General features: G+C 50.0%; 2 protein-coding genes across 2 annotated transcripts in view; one reads left to right on the top strand and one right to left on the bottom strand.

The window, feature by feature from the left end:
- The window catches only part of MIS12 (MIS12 kinetochore complex component), a 51903-nt gene that overhangs the window by 27999 nt on the left and 7219 nt on the right, over nt 1–16685 (bottom strand). The window lies entirely within an intron of this gene.
- Nucleotides 10542–11478, top strand: LOC116745025. Its single transcript, XM_032615265.1, has one exon. The coding sequence runs from the start codon at nt 10560–10562 to the stop codon at nt 10923–10925; it is 366 nt and encodes a 121-aa protein (XP_032471156.1). The 5' UTR covers nt 10542–10559; the 3' UTR covers nt 10926–11478.

Raw genomic sequence — 16685 nt, 5'->3', positions numbered from 1 at the left:
TTTGTGAGCGTGTTTGTAAGTCCAATTTGTTTGAAAGTCCAACAGAGTTAGCCGAGGTATCCAACTCACACAATCGGCTATACAGGACTGTACTGTAATAGGTTTATAATACTTCTCACACAAATAATACATTAAAAACAAACACAAAAAATAAAGAAAACATTTTTAATCTTACAGTCCAGTACCTCGAAAAGGACAGTAGTGCAGTACAACAGCTGGCATTCAGGGGCTGGCATCGAGTGAACAGGCAACAAGAGTTACTGACTGGAGGAGGGAAAGGAGGTGGGAGACGGTAGAGCTGAAGGATCGTCAGCAACAGGAGACGGAGGGTGAGCTGCACAGCCACTTGTGGAGGATGCACGCACGTGACAGTGTACTCCAGACACGTGAACTAATTCATGTAACTGGACATTTGAATGCACGTTTAATCTTTGAAAGTTCGCAACTTGAAGGTTCGTATGTAGGGGACTTACTGTATGTATTCTTGTCAAAGTTCACGGGAAATTAAAAGCAGACCATGGTAGGATGGACACCAAGTCCTGATATTTCACATTGAGGGAGAGATTAGAAGAAGGAAGGTCAGGAGGGAAACCTGATGGACTAGATTATATTTTTTAACAAATGATTTTACTGATTGGTGTTCAGTGCCCAGTTTTATCTAAGCCTGTAATACTCAGACTTCTGGGAAATGAATTGTCAGACTGTTGGGATGGCCTTATTGGACCAACCACACATCTGAAGGGAAGAGGATTTCCATATCAATCATCCTGGAAGGAGGTTAATCCTGGGGCCTGTGTTGGGAGGGGAGTGGACTTGGGGCAGGAGGGGGGAATTTGTTCTCTTTCTGTGGGTCTGAAGCCAGACTGACCTGGTATGGAGGTAACTGGAGAATTTTAGGGTGGAGAAGAGTCTGCCAGTGTCAGATGGAGACCAGCCGGAGCTACAAAGGCTGCCAGCTGGGAAAGGGGCACCAAAGGCAGCCCTAACCTGCAGGTCCTGGGAACAGTGTCAGCAGCTGTCACTGTAGGTGACCCACTGCTGTAGTTACTTGCCTTTATCCTGATCCTTCAGGAGGGTCTCGCTCAAAGTCATATCTTCCAATCTTGGTCTTGGCTGTGCCAGGGAGAATTGGGGAGGGCCTGTCCCGCATTTCAAGATAGGCCAGGAAAAGAGCAGAGCCCCCAGAATTGGTGGATCAGAGAAGACACCTGGGCCCAGCATCTCAGGGGAACAGAGACGGCATCTCAGACCACAGAAGCAACACAGGGTAGTAAGACAGGAGGTCAGGAAGGAAACTGAGGGCCAATTTCACAATCCCCGTGGGGCAACACCTGGAACACTCTCAGATATAGCTGGGAGCTGGGAAATTTTAGGGAGGCCAATTTCCAGAAGTTATCTGGGTTTGGGTTCAAGTCATAATAATTTGAATATAAAAAAGAAACATCACTTTATCCTAGTGGGGTGTGAGACATATCATTACCCTCACATGTTAAGTTTTAATAGAAACTAGCATTATTTTAATAAAGTGGGGTTTTTAACGTGCTCCTAAAAGGCCATGAAGCATCAGGAAGGAGCAAAGACCCAAAGCAGCAGAAACAGATAACTGAAAATTCAGACCTCAGAGGGAGAGCACCTCTGGGTCCTCTGTTAACCAAACAGGACAGTGACTCAATGCACAGAAAGTATTTGAGCGCCATCTAATGGCCAGAGTGAGCAGCTGCTTAGAAAGATAAAGAGGAACTATCAATAGATAAGCATTCCATACATGCAGCCTTTAGTGCGCTGACAGGGTGGACCAGGCACTTTCTTAGGCACAAAAGTGAACAAAGTAGTCTGAGTCTGTCTTCGGGGGGCTAACAGTCTATCGGCAGGTGAGGGTGCCAGAAAATAAGCAAATAAACAAATCTATGGGACTTCCCTGGTGGCACAGTGGTTGGGAGTCTGCCTGCCAATGCAGGGGACACGGGTTCAATCCCTGGTCCAGGGAGATCCCCCATGCCGCAGAGCAACTAAGCCCGTGAGCCACAATTACTGAGCCTGCGCTCTAGAGCCCACGTGCCACAACTACTGAAGCCCGTGCAAGCCCGTGCAAGAGCCCGCGCTCTAGAGCCCACGTGCCACAACTACTGAAGCCCGTGCAAGCCCGTGCAAGAGCCCATGCTCCGCAACAAGAGAAGCCACCATGAGAAGCCCACGCACCACAACAAAGAGTAGCGCCACCCCCCCCACCCGCTCGCCACAACTAGAGAAAGCCCGCACGCAGCAACGAAGACCCAATGCAGCCAAAAAATAAATAAATAAAATAATAAATAAATAAAAGCATTAAAAAAAATCTATGAGGTCAGGTGGTGAAAAGTGTTGTGCAGAAAAATAAAGTTGGGTAAGGGATCGGGGACAGGGTAGGTGCTGCTTTATAGGAGGCGAGGAAACATTAGCCTCTGGTTCTCTGGAGGAAATCATCCCAAGAGGACGGAAAAGCCAGTGCAAAGGCCCTGTGGTGAGAGTGTACTCCGTGCATTCAAGGAACAGAAAGGAGACTAGATGGGGCTGAGACAGAGGGAGGGAAGGGGACAGAGGTAGGAGATAAAGCCAGAGAGATATCAGAGCCCAGATCATCTGAGGCCTCATGAGTCATGGGGGGGATCTCTGGCTTTTACTCAGAGTGAAATGGTGAGTACTGGAAAGTTTTGCACAGAGAAAGCGTGGAGTCCTAACCAGTGGACCACCAGGGAAGTCCCTGGCTGGTTTTGACTGAGAGTAGACAGTAAAGGGGTAACGTCAGAGTCAGGGAGTAGGGGGCATTAGGAGGCTACACAGTGATCTGGATATGAGATGACGGTGGGCTGGACCAGGGTGGTATCAGCAGGGCTTGATGACAGACTCGATGCATGTTTTGAGAGAAAGAGAGGAGTTGAAGAGGACACCAGTGTTTTATCCCAAGCAGTCATTTACTGAGATGAAGAACCAGTGGGCAGGGGGACTTCCCTGGTGGTCCAGTGGTAAAGAATCCATCTTCCAATGCAGGGGACTCAGCTTCAATCCCTGGTCGGGGAACTAAGATCCCACATACTGCAGGGCAACTAAGCCCACGTGCCACAACTACTGAGCTTGTGCGCCTCAACAAGAGAGCCCGCGTGCCGCAAACTACAGAGTCCACACGCTTTGGAGCCCGTGCACCACAACTAGAGAGAAGCCCATGCGCCGCAGTGAAGACCCCACGCAGCTAAAAAACTAAAAGAAACTAAATAAATAAAATAAAATATTAAAAAAAAAAGAACCAGTAGACAGGGAAGGTGAGGTGAGGATGGGAGGCGGTGAAGTCAGGAGCTCCAGCCTGAGGTGCTCAGTTGGAGACGGCCGTGGTACAGCTGAGTGGAGGGGCTAAGGAAGCCGCTGGATAAAGGGTCTGCCATTCAGAGGAAGGGTCAGGGCTGAAGACGCAAATGCAGGAGTCATCAGCCCACAGCAGACATTTAAAGTCATGAGCCGGGATGAGGCCACCAGGGGAGTGAGTGCAGCTAGAGGAGGGGAGGGGTCCTAGAACAGGAGCATCCCGGGCACCACCCACCATCCAAACCCACGTTCAGTGCTACCTCTCTCCCTCTCATCAGGGTAATCCAGGTTCAGACACCAGGAAGGCTCCTTTCCCCATGTGGGAGATTGGCATAGGGAAACTGCGCTTCCTCTGCATCAGCAAAGGTGTGGGGGAGAAGTGCTCCCTTAACGGCTTGACGCCAGTGTGGTCACAGCCACTTAGAAGGGTGGTTTGATGGTTTCTGTTAAAATGTGAAGGGGATAGGGAGGGTGGGAGGGAGGGAGACGCAAGAGGGAAGAGATATGGGAACATATGTATATGTATAACTGATTCACTTTGTTTTAAAGCAGAAACTAACACACCATTGTAAAGCAATTATACTCCAATAAAGATGTTAAAAATAAATAAATGACAAAAAGCACATATGCCAAATATTATGATTTGATAAAGCTCAACACTCCTTATGTTGTCTTCTTATTTTTTCTGTATGGTTGAAATATTTCATTTCTTTTAAAGATCAGGTATGTGAGTTGGGGAAAAAATCAGATTTTAATGAAAATGGATAAAATAAAATGTAAAAATAAAAAAAAATTTTTTTTTAAATGTGAAGGGTGCGTAACCTCTGGATTCTGCTTCTGGGCCTCGATCCCGAGGCACCTTAGCTATTCCAAAAGGCACGTGCAAGGATGTTCACAGCAGAATCCTTTTGCATGCCGCAAGTATTACATAACAAAAAACTGAAGCCTGTTGTACAATAAAACACATGTTGTCTTACAAAACAAAACTATATGTTTTATGTAGATACATGTGTGTCTGTCTGTGTCTGTTTGAAAGGACACAGCATACTGGGAACAGTGGCAACCTCTATGAAGCAATCTGCATTGCTTGAAGTTTTCACGATGAAACTATTCATACACTGCTTGTAAAATTCAATTAAATTAATATTTTAAATTACTTCTCCATTAAATATATGATCTGAATACCAATGCTATGCAAAGCATTGAGCTGCTTTTCTAGATCCAAAAAAGACAAGACTCAGTTACCCACCTCCAAGGAACCCACGATCTTAAAGAGAAAGAGAAGGTAACAGGGTTCTCTGCCCTCTGCTGTCCCAGGTCCTGTGCTAGGCACGTTCATGATTCTTCATTTAACCACCACAAGTATGTTGGGATTTGGCTGTCATTTACTCACTTTACAGACAAGATACAGAGACAGGTATTGCCCAAGGTCACAGTCAGCTAGTGGCAGAGCCAGCCTCAGAATCCAGACCCAGAATGCACTGGAAGAGGAAAAATCCTTAGCCTGGGAATCCAGAGACCTGGCTCCCACCCCAGCTTAGCCACTGACCTGCTGTATGATTTGAGGCCTTCCTTCCCCAGCCCTCCACGCCCTCTTCTTGCTGGCCTTGTCGACATGCTGGAATTTCAAGATTAGTCCAGGACTCACAACTTCATGTCTGATAGCTTAGGGGCACTAAAGCTCACATGCTCACACCCCAGCACAGGTGACCTGGCAACCGAGGGGAAGTGGCTGGAGCAGTGGGGGGAGATGAGCAATGAGGGAACACATTTCCCTGCTCCTGTTCTGCTCTGTCAGCCTCCCCCTGCCTGCTTGGCCTCCGAGACCTGGGGTCTCCCATGTTACCCAGAATTCTAGAAGCCCCCTCGTAATACAATTTAAAAAAAAAATAGGGCTTCCCTGGTGGCGCAGTGGTTGAGAATCTGCCTGCTAATACAGGGGACATGGGTTCGAGCCCTGGTCTAGGAAGATCCCACATGCCGCGGAGCGGCTGGGCCCATGAGCCACAACTACTGAGCCTGCGTGTCTGGAGCCTGAGCTCCGCAACAAGAGAGGCCGCGACAGTGAGAGGTCCGCACACCGCGATGAAAAGTGGCCCCCCACTTGCTACAACTAGAGAAAGCCCTTGCACAGAAATAAAGACCCAAACAGCCAAAAATAAATAAATAAATAAACAAAAACAAACACACAAACAAAGCCAAGCATTTTTTTAAAAAAATAGATAACTAGGGGCTTCCCTGGTGGCACAGTGGCTGAGAATCTGCCTGCTAATGCAGGGGACATGGGTTCGAGCCCCGGTCTGGGAAGATCCCACATGCCGCGGAGCAACTAGGCCCGTGAGCCACAACTACTGAGCCTGCACGTCTGGAGCCTATGCTCCGCAACAAGAGAGGCCGCGATAGTGAGAGGCCCGTGCCCCGCGATGAAGAGTGGCCTCCACTTGCCGCAACTGGAGAAAGCCCTCGCACAGAAACGAAGACCCAACACAGCCAGAAATAAATAAATAAATAAATAAATAAATAAATAAATAAATAGATAACTAAATAGCGCAGGGAAGTCTACTCAATACTCCGTAATGGCCTATATGGGAAAAGAATCTAAAAAAGAGTGGATATATGTATACGTAACATTCACTTTGCTGTACACTGAGACTAACACAACATTATAAATCAACTACACACTCCAGTAAAAAAAAATTTTTTTAAGAAATTGAAAAATAAATGAATAAATATTTGGTGTTTGTCCCCGGTTCCTGGCACACAGCTCCTAAAACCTTGGAACTTCTGTGTGATAAGTGTTTTGTATGCTAGTGAGGTGACAGGGCTGGGGAACCCTAGATCACTTCAGAATGCGGGCTGGTCCCAGAATGGTCCCAGTCTCCAGGGATAAAGGCTGAAGATTAAGTTAATCACCAAGGCCAATAATTTAATCAATCATGCCTACATAATGAAACCTCCCTAAAAAGCTGTCAACCTTGCCCTGTGTGTCGCTTCCGTTTGGCTGCTCCTCAGCTGTATCCTTTGTAAGAAACCGGTAAGTAAATTGTTTTATTCAGTCCTATGAGTTGTTCCCACAAATGATCAAACCTGAGGGGGTGTCCTGGGGACCTCTCCCAACAGAAGGGTAGAGAACCCGGGCACCCCATTTGCAACTGACATCTGAAGTGGGGGCGGTCTTGTGGGACTGAGCCCCTTCAACCACGGGGTCTTCACTCACTCCGGGTACTTAGTGTCAGAAGTGAATTGAGTTGTAGGGCCCCCAGCTGGTGTCCAGAGAGTTGGTGTCAGGAGAGGGGAAAAAAAACAAAACACCCTCTTCCAGGCTATACCTCTCCCCACACAGGGTCTCAGGGTCCTCCACTGTGCCTTTTTTTTTTGTTTTTGGCTGGGTTGGGTCTTTGTTGCTGCGTGCGGGCTTTCTCTAGTTGTGGCGAGCGGGGGCTGCTCTTCATTGTGGTGCGCAGACTCCTTATTGCAGTGGCTTCTTCTGTTGTGGAGCACGGGCTCTAGAGCACAGGCTCAGTAGTTGTGGCACACAGGCTTAGTTGCTCCACGGCATGTGGGATCTTCCTGGACCAGGGCTCGAACCCGTGTCCCCCACATTGGCAGGCAGATTCTTAACCACTGCACCACCGGGGAAGTCCCTCCACTGTGCTTTTTGGGCATTAAAACAAAACTAACATTTTTAAAGGTTACTAAGAGCCTTTATTTAATTCAACCCTCTTTGCAAACCTACGATGTCCCATTTGATAGATGAACAAACTGAGGCTCAGAGAAATGAATCAGCCGCACAGGAGTCAGTGTCCAGGGGCCTGAAGCTCCTTAGGCCTGGGCCCCTCCAGCCTGGGTCAAATCAAGGCATCTCCAGAAACTATCACACAACAGGAAATGAGTTAGGTAATGTCGCTTCTCCACCTGGAGTCCCCCACCTCTGCCGATTCTACAGAAGAGGAAGAAAGCCTGCGCCTACTCCCCAGGGGCCTGGATTTGCGGGTGATGAAGCAGGGCTGTTCCGCTTTCAGACAAGAATGCTTCAAATGTGCCGCCCACGAAGCAGACAGCTCCCTCAGCCTGGAACACACACCCCAGTGCCCCTCCTAGCATAGCAGGATGTGCACTGGGGCTTGGGAAGCACCGAAAACTGAGAGGCTGCAAAAGATGCCTGTCCTGGCCCCTCCCTCCCTGGCTACACACCCACATGGCTCCTCTTGGTGACTTTTGTTCCTACTCTGTCTGAGCCAGGGCTGGTCTCCCCTGTCAGTGACCTGTCCAGGAGAGAGCTGAAGAGACCTAGGGATGGACAGCTGTGTGCTCACTCCTTGGCTCTGAAAGCCCCCCTCCGCTCTGCCTCACCCCCGACCCCACCTCCTGTCCACCTCACACCTCAAGGCTTGGTCCCAGGAGCCCAGGTCCCAGGAGAAGGAAGACTGCGAGGGACACAGAGCAGTGGGTACCCCGCCCATCTCACCCACCACCCTCCCATCCCAGCCCCTTCACTCTCCTGACTGGCCTCGTGCCCATCCCGGCACCCCCAGGAACCTGACCTCTTCCAGTGTCTCCCAGCCCTCTCTGGGCCCCTCCTTCCGATGGCTTTTCCTCCCACTCCCTTTTCCCTCCCTTCTCCCAACACCATCCATCAGCAGATGCCCTGGGGTTTACAAAACTGGATTCTAAATGCTGAATATGGGGCTTCCCTGGTGGCGCAGTGGTTGAGAATCTGCCTGCCAATGTGGGGCACACGGGTTCGAGCCCTGGTCTGGGAAGATCCCACATGCCGCGGAGCAACTGGGCCTGTGAGCCACAACTACTGAGCCTGCGCGTCTGGAGCCTGCGCTCCACAACAAGAGAGGCCGCAATAGTGAGAGGCCCGCGCACGGCAATGAAGAGTGGCTCCTGCTTGCCACAACTAGAGAAAGCCCTCGCACAGAAACGAAGACCCAACACAGCCATAAATAAATAAATTTTAATAACAATAATAAATAAATAAATAAATGCTGAATAGGAGTTTACCAGGCGAAGAGCAATGATCCCCCATGAGTCCTGCATTGGTAGGGGTCAAGGGAGATGGCTATTCTCTGCCTGCCTGACCCCCTCACCACCCAACATCCACCCCCTCCCCCACGAACATCCCCAAGGCCCCCAGAGCCGGGCAGCGATGGCTGGTGAAGCCCAGAGGCGGCTGGCCTGGTACTTGGAGGAAATGAAGGAGCGGCTGAAGGGGTTTCAGCTTCGGCTGCCTGTTGAGGAGCCCTGTGGGCACTCTCCCGGGGTGGCCCTGGCTCAGCCAGAGAAGGCGAGTGGCATGGAGGTGGCCTCACGCCTGGTGGCTCGGTACGGGGAGCAGCAGGCCTGGGACCTGGCCATCCACACCTGGGACCAGACGGGCCTGAGCAGGTTGTGCGCCCAGGCGTGCGCAGAGGTGGCCTTGATGTCAGGTGAGTACAAAGCTCCCTCTGCCCACTGTCGATCTCCTGGCCTCCCACCAGGGAACCCCCCTAGACCTTCCTCTGGGCGGTGACTTGGGACTGCCCCGTCGGAGGGGGATCCAGGCCTAGACCAGCCTGCAGCTAAGAGGATTGCTGGGGGCGGGAGGTGGGGGGCCTGCTGGATTCCTCCTCTAGCCAAGTGTATTCCTAGGACCCCATGTGGTCCTCACAGGGCCTGGGAGGAGTGCTCAGAGGGCCAGAGAGGGAGGAGGCTGGCATTCAGAAGGGCACTGTTTTCCAAAGTTGCTGCACCATTTTACATTCCCAAAAACAGTGTATGTGGGTTCCATATTCTCCGGCCTGCTAAACTGTGAGCATGTGATCCTGCTGCTGCTAACAGCCATTCAATCATTACGATTCATTCAACAAATTTTACCTGAGTACCTACCACTATGTAGTAGGCTCTTGCCCTGCAAGAAGTCCCTGACAATCTGTAAGACGGAGAGACAGCACCCTGGTGACATTGTTTCAGCACACTTCCCCCTGGACCTTTCAGTTGCAGGAGGGAATGAGTTCCCTGATGATAGTTTGAGTTTGGTCGGCCGGTGTGCCCCTCCAAACCACTGGGACCCAAGTAAGTCCTAGTGGCTGCTCTCCCCACATTCCACAAAGGAACACCAACCAGCCTTGGAACCTTGGGTGCAACAGAGGTGCCAGGAGATTGTGGTACCCAGCAGTCTGTGGTAGTACCAGTGGAAGCCATGGAAGGGCCTTGGGGATGCCAAGAGGAGCCTGGGGATGGGGGCGGGGGAGGGGGGGAACCGGCTCAAGTATGGCAACCTTTGAAAGTACTTGTTCCTAATCTAACCATATGTGAGACGCCCAAAAGGCTGGGATACTGGGTTCGTGGGAGAGGAGCAGGAGGAAATGCACCACCGTTAACCGTGCTACCTCTGGGCCTCGGGATTGTGGGCGCCTTTATTTTGCTACTCTTTTTGCCATAGTGCTTTCTAACTTTCACGTTTTCTACAAAGATTATGTATTAGATTTTTCATGTACTAAAATTTTAAATTAAAAAAAGACCCCACAGGGCTTCCCTGGTGGCGCAGTGGTTGGGAGTCCGCCTGCCGATGCAGGGGACGCGGGTTCGTGCCCCCGTCCGGGAAGATCCCACGTGCCACGGAGCGGCTGGGCCCGTGAGCCATGGCCGCTGAGCCTGCGTGTCTGGAGCCTGTGCTCCGCAACGGGAGGGGCTACAACAGTGAGAGGCCCGCGTACCGCAAAAAAAAAAAAAAAAAAAAAAAAAAAAAAAAAAACCCACAATATTTCTTTTAAGAGGAGAAATAACTCCTCGGGGCAGCCCCGCGCGGAGCTGGGATCCTGGCCGTCTGCACTTCCGCTTCTTTGGCCCCAGGCCCCCTTTTCGCGCCCCTGGGTCCCAGTTAGCAACTCGCACCCCCTCCTTCCTGCGCCCCGCGTCAGGTTGCCATGGAAACGGGGCAGGTTGCACACAGACTCCTGAGGCGCCAGCCCTGGAGCGTCCTGGAGATTGAACCTGTACAGCCAACCTCTGCAGCAAGCCGGGGGCTGAAGCGGGAGGCAGGAGCAAGAGGCGCCTCGACTGAGACAAACGCTGCGCAGACCCTGCAGAGCCCCCGCCCCTCCCCGGCTCCGCCCCACGCCGCCCCCTTCCCGGTAGTAGAAATACAGTCGCAGCCCCGCCGCCGCCAGCTGCGCCTCGACCCTGCCCGGATCTGACCACCCGGAACAGGCAGACACGCCTCGCCGCGCTTCTCGCCAATGGCTGACCAATTCTTCCAGCGCAAACCCTGGGACCACGAGCAGCTTCGCCCGGACCCCGACTCTGACTCCGAAGGCCTGTTTGACAAGCCTCCTCCAGAAGAGCCCCCCGCTGTCCGCCGGCCCAAGTCGGCGGGGGCCGCGAGCAGGAAGGCCGGTCGGCGCACTGGTGGGAGGGCGCAGGGGGCCCGCCCTGGGCAGCCCCCCAAGGCCGCGGCGCGCCCCCAGCCCCAGGAGGAGGCGCCTCCACTGCACGAGGGCTGCTATCTCGACCATTTTCCGCACCTCTCCATCTTTATCTACGCGGCCATCGCCTTCTCCATCACCTCCTGCATCTTTACCTATATCCATTTACAGCTAGCCTGATTTGCTGGGGATGGGCTCAGGGCTGAGGTGGGAGGGAAGGGAAAAGAAGGGCTCGGCATTTTGTGTCTGGAGACGCGCCGCACCCCCTTCATCTAGCTTTTGATGCTTCTTTTCTTCTCTGCTTGTCACTACCTTTGTCTAACTATCCATCAGTAGGAACGTCCAAAGCAGCTACCGCTAATGAAATAAGCACCTGGGGATTAGGGGCGGGAACACAGACAGACTCCAACGTTTAGAATCTCGCGGTGCGATTGAACCCCATTTATAATGAGGATAATGTCCTTGGACCCTACCGCTTTGTGAGGTGGGGGCACGCAGAGGAAGCCTGTCATTTTGTGTCTGGGGCGCGCACAGCGAGCCCAACCTCTGTTCTTTAAGGGATGAGCCAGACCTGGGGCCGCCGCCTTCCAGAGACAGGGCCCCGCGGGGTGGGGGTCGGCGCCCTGGCCTGGGATAAGCCGAAGCCCTGTGATGCTGCATCGCCCCCGGAGGAGCCAGGAGTGACCCCCGAGCTGGCGCAGTGCCCGGAGCGTGGGAACCGGCGGACCTGAGAGCGCAGGACACAGTGAGTTTGTCGGGGTAGCGCGCCACCTGCCCAGAGGCTTGAGCCCACCCAGACTGTGCGTTTCCCTGCCTTAGGGTTTGATGCCGCTACCGATGTCGGGCCGAGCCGAGACACAGCCGAAGGAGCTGTCCTGCCAGGAAGCCACAGTCTCGTCGTGTCCTGGACGGCTTGGGACCAACGGCTGTAGACCTCCAGAGACGCACGCCCAGAGCTTGCACGCTGCGCGGGATGAGGCGCTGGGGTCTACAGGGGGCTGTCATTGCTGTCTTTGGGGACCTGGGGGGGGCTTCATCCTGGCCCAGAGCCCTTCCAGAGCTATGGGGCCCAAGATGAAGAAGGGGGTGAGGGAGTCTCTCATTGATAAGAATTCGTGCTAGGAAACTACCCAACCCCTAGGGGTTTGTCGTCTCATACCCAAAAGACCTAATACCAGAACGCACCTTGGCAGGCTATTTACCCACCTGCCATCTCTGTTTACACATGAATGTTAAATGTCAGAACATAACGCTCTAATACTGCATATACTTTACTTGGAAATATCTGTAATTATGGTACCTCTGATGGAATAAATGCTCCTTTTCCAGTCTCCTTTATATTCTGTTCTTTATTAATTTCCAACTATTCAGTGGGCCCACCAGACTTCCTAGTCTGCTCCAAGTTTCATCCCATAATCTTCACAACATCTCTACTGTCCCTCCGAAACAAATTTCATCCCATTATCCAGCATTCCAAGATACAGCATCTCTCTCCACTAAATAGCAATACAGGCCTCTAAATGACATCTTCTCCATATCACGTCCTGATAGCATACCAGTGTCCAGTTCTACTGTCCCCTAACAGCAGGTCTGTCACTATCCCATTGCGGCATTATTCACTGCCCCTCTATTTAGTCCCCACTTGCCTCCATTATCAGGACACTTCTGCCCCTGGACAGTCCTCCCACTGAGCTCTACAATTTGCACCCTAATTCACCCAGCTTGTATCTTTATAAGCTCAGTGTTTGCTAATGTCAGGGCCTTGTCATTTCCCAGTTCTGTTTTCCCATAATCCCATATCACTACATGCCTTAATATCTTGCCCCTTTATTTCAGTGCCAAAAGCATGACATCCACCATTTCCCAACGTCAGCCTGTGCTGTGCAGCCACACTTTACTACAATAATTTTCCCCCAATAAAAGGCACTATTCCCGGGCTTCCCTGGTGGCGCAGTGGTTGAGACTCCGCCTGCCAATGCAGGGGACGCGGGTTCGTGCCCCGGTCCGGGAGGATCCCGCATGCTGCGGAGCGGCTGGGCCCGTGAGCCATGGCCTCTGAGCCTGCGCGTCCGGAGCCTGTGCTCCGCAACGGGAGAGGCCACAGCTGTGAGAGGCCTGCGTACCGCAAAAAAAAAAAAAAAAAAAAAAGGCACTATTCCCCAGAATTAAGTCTCCAAGTTACCACAATATGTACCTCTCTCTGTTTTTCCAGTTTTCAATCTTGGATATTGGATTTTTACTGTCCTTTAATATTGACTAACCACTGAATCCCAATACGTGGCCCAGTGCTCTCCAAACATTTGGTCCCATTGTATCCCAGTCACACATCCCCTTTTTTTTTGTTTTTTTTGGCCGCACCACAGGGCATGTGGGATCTTAGTTTCCCACCTCACCCCCTGCAGTGGAAGCTTGGAGTCTTAACCACTGGACCGCCAGGGAAGTCCCTCACACAACCCCTCTTATCCCTCACACAGTCCTTCAGTGACTACTCAGGATATGATTCCCCAATATTTTGCCCTCAGTTAATCCCCTGATAGAACGCCCCCCCATTCCCAAAACCAAAGTCCCCTGTTCCTTGATATTTGACACATTGTTCCACAAATATCATGACTCTTTCTGTGCCACCAAATCTAGACCTCCATTTTCTTCCCCAAATTCCAATATCTGGTTCCCATGATTATACCATTATTAGATCCTATTGCTCTGCACTTTGAACATTGACTCCAATATTCTCCTAAATATCCAGCCCCACTTGATCCCTTTATTTCAGGATTCACTGTATTGTTCCTCAAATACTTGGATTATTACTGTCTCCCCAATATTGTGCTCCAGTCTTCCTTAACATTCACCTCGTCATTGCTATCCCTGATGTTAAGCTCACCCAAGCTCCAAAATCAACCTCTCTTCTCATACCCCCATATTCTCCCCTATTAGCCCTTACTTTTCCCCATACCTGTTTTTGTTGTTGTTGTTTTTAGGATGGCTACAATTTTTTTAAAATTTATTTTTGGCTGCTTTGGATCTTCATTGCTGCATGGGCTTTCTCTAGTTGTGGCGAGCAGGGGCCACCCTTCAGTGCAGTGTGTGGGCTTCTCATTGCGGTGGCTTCTCTTGTTGTGAAGAACGGGCTCTAGGCACGCGGGCTTCAGTAGTTGTGGCACACGGGCTCAGTAGTTGTGGCGCACGGGCTTAGTTGCTCCGCCACATGTGGGATCTTCCCAGACCAGGGCTCAAACCCGTGTCCCCTGCATTTAACCACTGCGCCACCAGGGAAGTTCCCTGCCCATCCTTCCCCCCAGCCCCCATACCTTGACATTCCTGAAATACCTGAAATTCTCCATATCTCCTTGAAATTCCTGATTTCATTGAACTCCAATGCTTGGCCCATATTTTCTAACTAAATTAAATTTTCACTACCCTCACACCATCCATGTGTGTCTGACCTGGCCAATTTTCCTTTTCTATAGTTTAAGTGTCCCAGGATATTTGGTCACATATCCCCTCCACTGCCTCCCTATATAGAGCTCTCAATTGTTCCCCCGTTTCTGGAATTCCAATATATCCAAAATATCCAGCCTCTCCACGCAAGTACTAATGGACAGCCTTTCCAGAGTTTAACTATAAAAACAAAAGGGCACAATTTTTTTGGTCTTTGTGTCATGCTGCTCAAGAATCAAATTCTTTTTATTTATTTATTTTTTTGGCTGCGTTGGGTATTCTTTGCTGCGCGCGGGCTTTCTTTAGCTGCGGTGAGCGGGGGCTACTCTTTGTTGTGGTGCGCGGGCTTCTCACTGTGGTGGCTTCTCTTGTTGCAGAGCACGGGCTCTAGGCGCATAGGCTTCAGTAGTTGTGGCTCGCGGGCTCTAGAGCGCAAGCTCAGTAGCTGTGGCGCACGGGCTTAGTTGCTCCACGGCATGTGGGATCTTCCCGGACCAGGGCTCGAGCCCGTGTCCCCTGCATTGGCAGGCGGATTCTTAGCCACTGTGCCACCAGGGAAGCCCCAAGAATCAAATTCTTAAAAAAAAAAAAAAAAAAAGATCAAATTCTAGAGAGTCTTAGTGACCTAGCTAAGCTCACATGCCCACTTTTGGCCAGAAGGCAAAAGAAACATCTTAATAAGAAGCCCCCATGAAAACAGCACACTATAGGAAAGAGACAGCTTCCCAAAGGAAAACTGAAGTTATCAAGACCATGGATACTGGGCAGGCAAAAATAATAGACATCTAGTAAACTGACTTTTAGCAGATCACAAATGCTAAAGGGAGAAACAATTATTTTGGACATTTGTCCTATTATGTACTGGCTTCCCAGAGTGGCTACACCATTCTACATTCCCACCACACTGTATGGTTCCAATTTCTCCACTTCTTTGCCAAAACTTACCTTTAAAAACAAAAGTTATAGTCGTCTTAGTGAGTATGAAGTGGTATCTCATTGTGCTTTTGATTTGCATTTCCCTGATGGCTAATGATGTTGGATTATCTTTTCATTTGCTTAGCCAAGTGTATATATTCTTTGAAGAAATGTCTATTCAGATCCTTTACCCATTTTTAAATCGGGCTGTTTGTCTTGAATTCTATGGGTTCTTTATATGTTCTAAACATGTCTATTATCAGATATAATTTGCAAAAATTTCCTCATTCTGTGGTTTGTCTTTTCACTTTCATGATGGTATCTTTGAAGTTCAAAAGTTTTTAATTTTGATGATGTCCATCTTACCTATTTTTTTCCTTTATTCCTTATGTTTTTGGTGTCATCTCTAAGAAACTGTTGCTTAATTCAAGAACACAAAGGTTTAAGCCTATGTTTTCTTCTAAGAGTTTTATAGTTTTAATGCTTATATTTAGCTCTCTGATCCATTTCTGAGTTTCATTTTTATACACGGTTTGAGTTAGAGATCCAATTTCAATCACCAATGGCCAATGATTCATGTAATGAAGCTTGCTTAAAACCCAAAAAGAGAGGGCTTGGAAAGCTTCCAGGTTGGGGAATCAGAATGTTTACATGTGCCACCATGCCAGACCCAAAGTCCACAGGGACAGAAGCTCCTTTGTTCAGGACCTTACCGTATATCTCTTCATCTGGTTCTTGACTCATATATCCTTTATAATAAAGCAGTAATCCAGTGAGTAAACGGGCTTCCTGAGTTCTGTGAGCTGCTCTAGAAAATTAATTGTACTCTAGGAGGGGGTCTTGGGAACCTCTGATTTATAGCCAGTCAGTCAGAAGCACAGGTAGCCTAGGCTTCTGATTGGCATCTGAAGTGGAGGACAGTCTTGTGGGACTGAACCCTTAATCTGTGCAATCTGATGCTATCTCCAGGTAGTGTCAGAATTGAGTTGAATTGCAGGACACTGACCTGGTGATGAAAAGTGCTTGGTGGTATGGAGAAACACCGTCCCCTTCCCAACATCAGAACTGAGTGCAGAATGTCTTAAATAGTATTTCCTTATAATTCTTTTTACTTCTGTAAGGGTGGTAGTGTGTCCACTCTTTACTTTCTATTAATACCATCCCAAACCCTGTCACTGCAGCAGCAGGATGAGAAAAGTCTACTTGGAAGTATACAGTGGGGAGCAGGCACGATAATGACGGAGAATAAATAAATGCAAGGGAAAGCTTGGGAATGGGCATCTAGGGAGACTGCTGTGTTTTTTTTAAATATTTATTTATTTGGCTGCGCCAGGTCTTGGTTGCCACACATGGAATCTTCGTTGTGGCATGTGAATTCTTAGTTGTAGCATGTGGGATCTAGTTCCCTGAGCAGGGACTGAACCCAGGCCCCCTGCACTGGGAGCACAGAGTCTTAGCCACTGGACCACCAGGGAAGTCCCGGGAAATTGAAGGTTTGATATTACAAAATCATAGGATCTAATGTAGAGGGAAGTAGGAAATTGGATAAGACTGATGCTGGATGGGAGATGAGGCAATGAAGCAGAG

This window comes from Phocoena sinus, chromosome 20 (assembly GCF_008692025.1).
Source record: "Phocoena sinus isolate mPhoSin1 chromosome 20, mPhoSin1.pri, whole genome shotgun sequence".
Taxonomy (NCBI): Eukaryota; Metazoa; Chordata; class Mammalia; order Artiodactyla; family Phocoenidae; genus Phocoena; species Phocoena sinus.
This window is presented reverse-complemented; position numbering and strand designations above follow the sequence as displayed.